The 10,504-nt window shown below is 42.0% G+C and overlaps 1 protein-coding gene across 2 annotated transcripts in view; it reads left to right on the top strand.

Annotated features, from left to right (window-relative positions):
- Window positions 1–10,504, top strand: part of Ptprb (protein tyrosine phosphatase, receptor type B) — a 113,776-nt gene that overhangs the window by 56,774 nt on the left and 46,498 nt on the right. For both annotated transcript variants that reach the window (XM_013350347.2, XM_005358042.3), the window contains 3 exons: window positions 1,226–1,492; window positions 5,043–5,306; window positions 10,017–10,280. In XM_013350347.2, the coding sequence (XP_013205801.1) occupies window positions 1,226–1,492; window positions 5,043–5,306; window positions 10,017–10,280 (795 nt within the window). The remainder of the gene's footprint in view (window positions 1–1,225; window positions 1,493–5,042; window positions 5,307–10,016; window positions 10,281–10,504) is intronic.

The following is a 10,504-nucleotide window of genomic DNA, read 5'->3' as shown; positions in this document are numbered from 1 at the left end:
AGAGAGAGACTATGTGTATACATTTTCTGGGATGTCCCATTTTTTCCATTCCTTTCTATGTCTGTCTGTCTTTTTCCAGTTTTATTTACATTGTCCTGATTGCTATAACTTTCTAGTAAAATTGGCTGACATTTGTCCTTAAGCTGTATTTTGTGATTAGTGGGGGTTGGGGGGGTTGTTTTCTTTGTTTTAACTGTTTTGATAATTATAGTTCCTTTACTTCCCATATACATTTTAAAAGCAGAAGGTTTTAAAACCAGCCTGCATTTTGTAACACTTTTGGTTAACATATTTGCATCTTAATACAAAAGTTATTGAGCTTTGGGAAGGGAGTCTATTAAAGCTCTGGTTGTTATAATTTAAGAAAGGTGTGCAAAAAGAAGCAATTGTTAATTTCAGTATCTGTGAACATCTACTAATGGATATCTTGGAAGTGACAGTAGTTGATAATTTAGAAAAAGGTCACAGGCTCAGGAGTGAGAGAGCTCTAGCTTGGATACCTGGTTGATTAGTTATCAAGCTGTGGTGTAAGATCAAAAAGTTCCTATTCTATGAGCTTCGGTTTCCTCCTTAGTAAAAGAAATATGAAATCAACTTTATAGGTGCTTGTGTATATTAGATAATATACCCTCTAAAATGCCTTCTGCTCTAACTGAAAGGTAATAGGCGTTCACTATTTACTATAATAGTCATTGATGTCTATATATTATATAGCATTTTCATGAACAATAGCAATAGCCCTTTGGAGAATATACTTACAAAAAAGTAACCAACTTGCTAGGCCATAACCTAACCACCAGCTTGAAGGAATTTCCCATTGCTACCCTGTAACAGACATTGGCTCTGGTAGATTACGTGGTTTTGTGTTCTTGTAGAATAAGGATCGATAAAATTATACTAAATAAGAAGGTTCTCTAAAGCAACAGTTTCTGTTACATAAATGTCAAAGCCCAGTAATAAGCATCGTCGTCTCCTTATTAATCTTAACTGACTTTGATTAATGGGAAACTGCTGTATAAACTGATTGAACCCTGTAGAGGAATAAGCGTCCATGTGCCACAAGAAACAGGGTGAAACTCCCATGGCAAAAACAAACAAAACATGTTTTATACCTGCAGCTCTTTAGTCTGTCTCCACTGTGACTCTCTGACTCCTCGTTCTTATTCTACTTGCCTTGGGGTGACTAGGGGTAATGGGTTTTCATCTTCTATCCACTGCCTTTTAGTGCCTGCCCACGTGACTGACTTGCATGTTACCAACCAAGGGATGACCAGCAGCCTGTTCACGAACTGGACAAAGGCCTTAGGAGATGTAGAGTTCTACCAAGTCTTACTGATCCATGAGAATGTGGTCATCAAAAACGAGAGCGTCTCCAGTGAGACCAGCAGATACAGCTTCCACGCACTGAAATCCGGCAGCCTCTACTCGGTGGTGGTGACCACAGTGAGCGGAGGGATTTCTTCCCGGCAGGTGGTGGCGGAAGGCCGAACAGGTAAGAAGTGCCTGTATGTGTCTGCAGCTTCCAGATACGTCAGTACATGGAGCCGCCTTCCATTTTAAACATCCTAAAATGAGATGTAATTCTCCAGTGGCTTATGCAGAGTCTTGCTATGGTGCCCAGGCTGACTCTGAACTTTCTGGCTCTTACCAGCCTCCTGCCTCAGCTTCTCCAATAGCTGGGACAACAGTAATATACCGCTGAACTCCTGTAGAAGTCACATATATGTTTTGTAAGCAATATCATCAAATGCTTAGTGCTGAATGCCACCTAAATGATACCCCTGGCCTTTACTGGTCCTGTCAGTTGAAACTGCGAGCTGAGAAGACAATTAAGTATCAGTATGGCTACTGTGTCAGAGAACCTCAGCACCAAAGAAAAAAGTGGAATTTTTCTACATCATACATTGGAAGGCCATAAAAGTAATATATTATTTCATATAATATATGAAATTTATGTTCCAGTTTCTTAGAGAAAAATATACAAACCCAATTGACGCTTTGATAACTATGGTTAAACTCAGAATCAGGTCAACAAACTTGACCTCTTAATTTTACATGATTATTATAAGTTGGATTCAGGCGTCTTTATCTATAAACCCGACGCTCAGATAGCAATTAAGAGTTGCGATGTCATGTATAAATCTCTTGCCAAAACCACCAGTGTCCCCTACTTTGCTGTCTTAACTTTCAGAGGAGCAGCTACGAAACCGAACCCATGTCTCTTGGTCTTAGTAGAAATTCCCTGGCACCTGCCAGTGCTCTCTTTCTGTGGCCCTAGACGTAAGAAAGATACCAGCGTCTTTTCTGAGACCCGATACCCTCTCCCTTCTCTTGTAAGAGTTACTGGCACCATGGTTCAGTGTAGTGCGGTCAGAGTGGAGGGCTGAACATCTGAGAAGGCCTGTGTGTCCATCTTCCTGTGAGCTGCCACCCGTATCGGTCAGGTTAGAGGGACCTGTGTCCTATCACGCTACTGGGCAATGTGGTTGCTCCTGACCAGACAACTCTACTGACTGATTCTTCTCCAAGTACAAATCAAGATCTAGGGCTGGAGAGATGGCTCAGAGGTTAAGAGAACTGACTGCTGTTCCAGAGGTCCTGAGTTCAATTCCCAGCAACCACATGATGGCTCACACCCATCTATAATGAGATCTGGTGCCCAGAACACTATATATGTAAAATAAATAAATTTTTTAAAAAAATCAAGATCTAGGCTCCTACTACCTGACAGTTTCCTTCCTCTGGATTCCCGCAACTCTTTCCACTCCTGTAGAGACTTGAGGTAGAGATTGGACTTAGTCTGGAAGAGATTAGTAGGCCTGGAAGCAGAGGTTGCTTCTCTAGCCTCATTGTGCTGGACAGAGCTGTTGCGTGGCTGTAGTTAGTGTCATCTGACTGCAGGGGAAGCTGAGAAATATGGTCTAGATGGGCTTTAAGAGGAAAGGGAGTCAGTTGGTAAGCTAGTCATACTCTGTCCCTGGTTCATTTCTATTTTAAACACCACAAAGGATTGGGGATGTATCTCAGGGAGAGAGCATTTGTTTCACAGACACAAAACCTTGAATTTAATCCCAGTACCACCGAAAGAAAAAACTATCCCAATACTAATAGACATACCACAAAGGCTATCCTCCCCGTTATAATGTACTAAAGTAGTATGGTCTCTGATATCACTTGAGGTCCGTGAATATTTGGAATAAATGGGACTTTATTTTATAAATTATTTCTATTCCTGTACTTTAAACATAATCAGAAATATCAGTATTTGTTATCAGTATATGTTATACAAAAGAAGCATTCACTAAGTTGATGAGAAAGTCTATGAAGAATAATTATAAAATTTTGAGAACAAAAGTTTTGAATAAATATGTGTGATATCCAACTGTTGTCCTGAGAGAGGAAAAATGCGCCACTACTGTAGATACCTAATGACTAAGGCTTTCAGAGACTCTCTAAAGTAGTACAGGTTTTACATAGCACACTATAAAATAATTCAGTGGCTAAGACCATAATGATAATGATTAGCGTTTCTTCAAATATCTCATATATTTCTCAACATTCAAATAATTCTGAAAAGTCTTCTTCTAGCTCACACAAGCTTCCTCAGAGTTGAAGCCGGCGCACGAAAACCTTCCCAGCCTAGATAGAATGAATGGTGGGAACTGTGGTTTGAAGTTTCAGATATTTGATCAGTCTAATCCGAAGCTGAGGAAATTCTAGAAAAGTACCCAATAATTTGTATATCTATTTCATCTTAAGTGAGTTTCACTTTTGGAAAAACTCCTGATGATTCTGTCTTTTCTAATAGCATATGCACAGCTCATCAGTTGTGGGTAAGATAGACTTTGGGCTTAATTCATAAAAATCAGGCCACTCTCAGGTTTCACTGAGCCGAATCCCGTCCTTTGTGTGCCGTGCAGCAGCCCTGACAGTTACGAGAAAACGGACAACTGAGGGTTAAACAGCCCATGATGAGACAGCAGGACAGTCTGTGCACTGTGAGAGTTCTGTCTGCCATCACCAAAGGCAGTACTGTGTACCAGATACTCACCTCCAATAACTAAGGAACTTCTTACTCACCACCCCACTTACTAATTTCTCAGTTTGAACTTGGAACTTAAGGCATCTGTGTCTGTTCCATGTTTATACACCTGGGAAATATAAATCTCTGGGTGAACGTTTGTGGCATCAACCTCAAGATGACTTTCCCAGTCCTGGCTACAGGTTTCTCTGCCCAGTCTCCCGACCGCCAGGCTTCCAGGATGTGCTTTGAGGCTTCCGGCCACTAGAGGGCAGAAAACGCTTTGCAAAGGGATAAGCAGCGCCTCCAGATGTGTTTCCTATTAAACGTCCCAGGAATTAAAAAAAAACAAAAAAAAAAAAAAAAACCAAAAACAAACAAACAAAAAAAAAAACTGGTCACATGAAAGTCAAAGGCGACCCAGAGTCTAAGTTCTTCAGAAAATTCGTGGAATTTTTCTCCTTTTCTCTTTCTGTTTTTTGGAGTTTTTTTGTTTGTTTGTTTGTTTGGTTGGTTGGTTGGTTGGTTTTGGTTTTTTTGTTGTTGACGGTGGTGGTGGTTTTTTTTTTTTTGGTTTTTGTTTTTGTTGTTGTTGTTTGTTTGCTTTTTGTTTTTGTTTTTGGGTTTTTTGGGGATTTTTTGATGAGTTAGATCCAACGTGATTTATTTGAACTTTTATAGTCTGTGTTCCCTTTTCTACCAAAACCCTCCCGGTATAGTCCCATAAAATAACCCCTAAAACACTCCCTACACAGAAACCCCATAAAATCCCAGAGGTGGCACACTTGGGTTATGAGGCATCCAAATGGCCTTCTAGTCATGTTTTGTTTTGTTTTTCTTTAGCCTTCTGGCGAAAGATAGTTTCTCTTCCCAAAGCCACTAGAGATCCTAATACCTCCTCCACTTCATGTGTGACCAACTAAGAACTCCCAGTCCACAGTTTTTTATTGAGCAAAATAGTCGATTCAAACTTGTAATTCTGTTTTTGTTGACGGTTCTCCCTCCTTGTGTGAACTCACAGTCCCCTCCAGCGTGAGTGGAGTCACGGTCAACAATTCCGGCCGTAATGATTACCTCAGTGTTTCCTGGCTGCCAGCTCCTGGAGACGTGGATAACTACGTGGTAACCCTCTCCCACGGTGGCAGGGTGGTTCAGTCCCTCATCATTGCCAAGTCTGTCAGCGAGTGTTCTTTCAGCTCCCTCACCCCAGGCCGCCTCTACAATGTGACCATAACCACCAGGAGTGGCAATTACGCCAGTCACTCCTTCAGCGAAGAACGGACAGGTAAGGATTATGACGGCACAGGCCTCTCAGAAACAGGTCAGCTGTGTGACTGTGAGCATCTCGGACCTGCAGTGGTCCTGGATAAAAGGTCGTTAACATCACAAAATGGCTCTGTAGTCTTCTTATTTTAGCTGAAAAATATATACATGAGGAGATGTTACATTTTCAGGAACACTGCCCTAGCTTTCATAACTAGAATTTATATTATATCTAAACAGGATGACAATTATTTACTTTTAGGGAGTGTTCTTTGGTTACTAGAACAGGGGTTCATATATACTAAATAATTAATCCTTACATAGTCCTTTCTGAGATAGTCATTATTATTCACATTTTACAGATGAGAAAACCAAGTGTCAAGGTTAAGTAATTTTTTTTTTGCCCAACTGTTATTGTTGTTGAGTTGCCAGGAAGTTTTAGAACTCGGGCTTAAACTTAGGTCTGATTCGCCCCAGTACCTACCAAGCTCTTGACTCCATAGTCTTAGCTGAAATACATGAAGGTCAAGACTACTGTGTCTCCTCTGCACACAAGGTAAAAATGGTACCCTTTGTAGTTCCTAGACTAGGCAGCAAAATTCTTAGCAGATGAATGTCAGGTCTTTAATATGCTGGAAGGAACGAAATATAGACAGCCACCATTTTTCCAGATGTACTCACACTTTCTGGGGCTTATATCTGAATTCTGCTTAAGGTTGACATCAATATTTTGTCAAGTCTTCTCCACGGGACTCTGAAACTGTTCTTTTCCAATGATCATCTGGGATGGAGATATCACCCTCTTAGAGAGCCTAGATGCTGGGATGCTGGAGCTGAGTAGGAACTTGCTACCTTCCAGGTAGATGAATAATCAGAGTCAAGGGTTTCCACCGGATTACCTGTAGGGAAACTCTAGAAACACGGTAACCCATGAAGTCATGAGGAGTAAGAACAGGTCGGCAATTTCTTTTCATACTTCCTTTCAGTATCTTTTAATTATGTGTGCCTTTGCATGGCTATATGCATGTAAGCGCAGGTGCTCACTGAAATCTAGAAGAGGGTGTCCCATCCCCTAGAGCTGGAGATTGGGGTGGTTCTGAGCCAGCTGCTGTGGGTACTGGCGACCAAGCGCAGGTCCTCTGTGAGAACACTAAGCACTCTTGACCTCTTAGCCGTCACTGTAGCCCCTGGGTCTTTGAGAAGGAAGTACCTGGCTTTCTAGTTTACAGGCCTTGTGCCTCCTGTCCCCAACTAAGAGCCACCTGTTCGCCTTGTTACAGAATGCTAGCATCGAAGTGGTCCTTCTGCCTTCTCATTTGGAGACCATGAAAACCCCAGAAACAAAGTGTGGCTTTTCCAAGGTCACGTGACTGAACTGTGGCAAAGTTCAGCCATTACATCCGACCAAATCTGGAAGCACTAATCAGGAACAGAGACTTTCCTCTACCATCAAATAATCTAAAGCATAATTATACTGATAATTACAACTGTGACTTAGGCCGGGTGATGGTGGCGCACGCCTTTAATCCCAGCACTCAGGAGGCAGAGGCAGAGGCAGAGGCAGGCGTATCTCTGTGAGTTCGAGACCAGCCTGGTCTAGTTCCAAGACAGGCTCCAAAGCCACAGAGAAACCCTGTCTCAAAAAAAAAAAAAATTGTGACTTAGACCTGAAAAACCGATTATCACTCCCAGAGTAATCTTACACCAGAGCAACATTATCCATCAACTCAGGGCCTAAAACTGACTGGGAATGAAGGCTATTGTAGCCTAACCACCAATCTGCGACTTCCGGTTCACCCACCTCACCGGCATTCTCTCTGCAAATGACTCTAGCATTGCAAGGCCGCTGCTAAGATCTTCCCAAATGTGAGAAACACTATTTTCTCCTCAGCGCAGCCTCCTTACTCTCTCCACAGTGTGAACTTGATCTGGTGCGTGACTGACAGAGGCCAATGACTCTAACAGGAGACTCCTAGCTGAGTTGCTGTCAGACTGGTCTGGGCTGCCGGTCTTAATGCTCTTTAACTTTCCCAAAGCTCTTCTCCGTTTGGGCAAACAAACCAATGCTTCTAATCCCACACCCAGTCCTCTTGCCAGGCACTGAGGCAGTCCTCACAAACCGCTTCCAGTTCCACCCGGAGAGCCATTTATTGACTTAGCACTACGCTCAGCTACTTCTTCTTCCTGGAGTAATTGCTTTGCCTTCAGTCAATTGCCAAGATCACCGGCCTTCCTTAGTCCGTGCGTACAGTGTCATTTCAGAATGTCTCATCCCTGCAGTGACTGAATGCTAACAGAACTGTAATTGGTTTCAGGTGAAGCCCTGTCATTGTTCCAGACCTTTGGTGTGCTATGCATTCTAAAATAAAATTGATCAGTAAATACAATCCAACAGAAGATATGAATACAACCCATATAAAAGCATCATGAAGAAATAGAGTATAAAGTGCCAAAATGATGGAATTTCTGGCTTGTCTGTGATTTGGGAGAAAGTAAAAGAAAAGGACATGAGTTTGGCATATGCCAGAGCAGACTTCCTATGACGTAAACCAAACTCCCACAGTCCTAGAGGTGTTCAAAAGAGCTAAAAAAGACAGCTAACTGGAAGGGAGGCTCAGTGCTCCAGGTCAAGCATGGGCCCCTTGTCCATGCCTCTTCCTGTGAATATCCAGGCCTGGTTCTAGTCAAATAGAAACAGATATGGAGCTAGAAGATGGCTCAGTCAGCAAAATGACTGCCACGCAAGGATGGGGACCTGAGTATGGGTCTCCAGCACCCACATTAAAGCCCAGTGTGGTGCTGTGGCAAGGAAGGTGGCTTCTTCATCCCAGCCGCCCGGCTAACTTAGCCCCGAAATAACCACACAGAAACTGTATTAATTAAAGCACTGCTTGGCCCATTAGCTCTAGCTTCTTATTGGCTAAGTCTTACATCTCAGTTTAACCCATTTCTGTTAATCTGTGTATCCCCACATGGCAGTGGCTTACCGGGAAAGAATCAGCATATGTGTCTCTGGCGGCTCCATGGCGGCTTTCTCCTTGACTCTGCTTTTTTCCTCCCAGAATCCAGTTCTGTCTTCCCTGCCTACCTAAGTTCTGCCCTATCAACTAGGCCAAGGCAGTTTCTTTATTCATTAACCAATGAAAGCAACACAAAAACCCCGCCTACCTAAGTTCTGCCCTATCAACTAGGCCAAGGCAGTTTCTTTATTCATTAACCAATGAAAGCAACACACAAACAGAAGGACCTCCTACACCATGGTGCCACACATCTGTGATGGTAGAATGTTGGACCTGGCCTAGGAAGACAGAGATAGGCAGATAGGAGCCAATTGGTTGGCCTACCCAGTCAGACTGACAAGTTCTAGGTTCAGTGAGTGACCCTTTCTCAAAAAGTACGATGGAAAACAAGGAAGATGTCAATGTCTGGCCTCTACATTTATTTGAGCACACACATGTACATGTGCACATGCCCACACACGTGTACATGCAATACACCGTGTAGATACACCCCACACATAGACAAGAGAGAGAAAACTTATTATTTATTTTTCAATCAAAATTCAGTCCTAAATTGAAAGCCAGACCATCCTTTAATGTTAGAATGGCTTTATTTTGCAGTGTTCCTAGTAAAAGGCAATTTCCTACTCATAAAGAAGGAAAACATGGGCCCATGGAATCATTTGTTTATATATCTATTGGAAAGAGGCTCAGGTTTGCAAAATAGCATTAGTCATAATTCTTGCTTCAAAAAAAGCACACATCAGTTGACACTTTGATTTTTCTAGGCATCTAGCTAGTGATTTTTATGAATTTAAAATGGCATGAGAAACTGCTGCCTAAAATAAAGGCTAGCTAGGATTTTGACAGTAATCTGTGTCCAATCACATGGTTCAGGCCTGACTAATCCATCCCCTGATAGCCAATGTCCTGACTCATCGTGCTCACCTCTTCCTTGCATAGCTTTACTTATGTACGGTCCTAGCTTAATAAGTCCTTCATTTCTTAGCTGTTTTGACATAAAAAGAGGCATTTGATGTATGTAAGAAGTATGTCATCTTTCAGGGACTTGAATTTTTGAAGTTATCATTATGTTGCTTAGATTTGCTCACAGTTCATATTTTTATAATAAAAGCAAGATACTCAAATGTCTGTTTCAAGTGAATAAGAAATTAATTATGAGAACTGTGTGATAGTTCACTGTGTACACACAACAATTCATTGTGTGACCTCTGTGGAAGGACATGAAAGACATCTTCTCCCATAGCTGGCTGGGTCAGGTTTTCGGTTTTGCTGAAGGAATACAGAATTGGGGTCTAGGTTTGATTTCTTTCATCACTAGTGACTCAGAATATCTCTTTATATATGTACTCATATGCGTTTCCTCTTTTTCTATTTCTCTTTTGAGTTTTTTAATACTTTTCTTGCAAACGTGAGTTACCAATATATGCTGGAGTCATCAATATGTGTTCTATCCTTCATATTAGGCACTAGTTATCATTTTAATGTTCCACTTTATAAGAGACATTCTGTTTGTCATTTATTAGATTAGAATGCATTTATCAGGTTTTGCTAAAAGGTCACTTTAAGTAACACAAATATATTTCCCCTTTGTGATGTATAGGTCTGCATCAGGATAAAAACTAGCTTCTTTGTTTTATTGTCTCAGGGTGTTAATCTGTGATCAACTGCTCTCCCAGAACCACTAAAACTTTCATTGCTCTCTTTTCCAGTACCTGACAAGGTCCAGGGAATCAGCGTTAGCAACTCTGCCAGGAGTGACTACTTAAAGGTGTCCTGGGTCCATGCCACTGGAGACTTCGATCACTATGAAGTCACCATCAAAAACAAAAACAGCTTCATTCAAACCAAAAGCATTCCCAAGACAGAAAACGAGTGTGTATTTGTTCAACTCGTCCCCGGACGCCTGTACAGTGTCACTGTCAGTACCAAAAGTGGACAGTACGAAGCTAGTGAACAAGGGAATGGGAGAACGAGTAAGTGGAGGGGGTACCAGAAGTGTGGGTGACCAGACTAGGAGGTCACTGAATAAGTTCATGGAAACCCTGAGTTCTCTCTACTTCCTGACCACTCAGCTATAGTCCCGATAGCTCTCACCTCGGGCTCACAACACTCAGCCAAGCAATGAACTATCATTACATCATTCAGCCAACCAATGGCCTACCATTACATCACTCAGCCAACCAATGGCCTACCATTA

Source organism: Microtus ochrogaster, chromosome 24 (genome assembly GCF_000317375.1).
Source record: "Microtus ochrogaster isolate Prairie Vole_2 chromosome 24, MicOch1.0, whole genome shotgun sequence".
In the NCBI taxonomy this organism is placed as follows: domain Eukaryota; kingdom Metazoa; phylum Chordata; class Mammalia; order Rodentia; family Cricetidae; genus Microtus; species Microtus ochrogaster.
The sequence above is the reverse complement of the archived record's forward strand: the minus strand, read 5'-3'. Positions and strand labels throughout refer to the sequence as shown.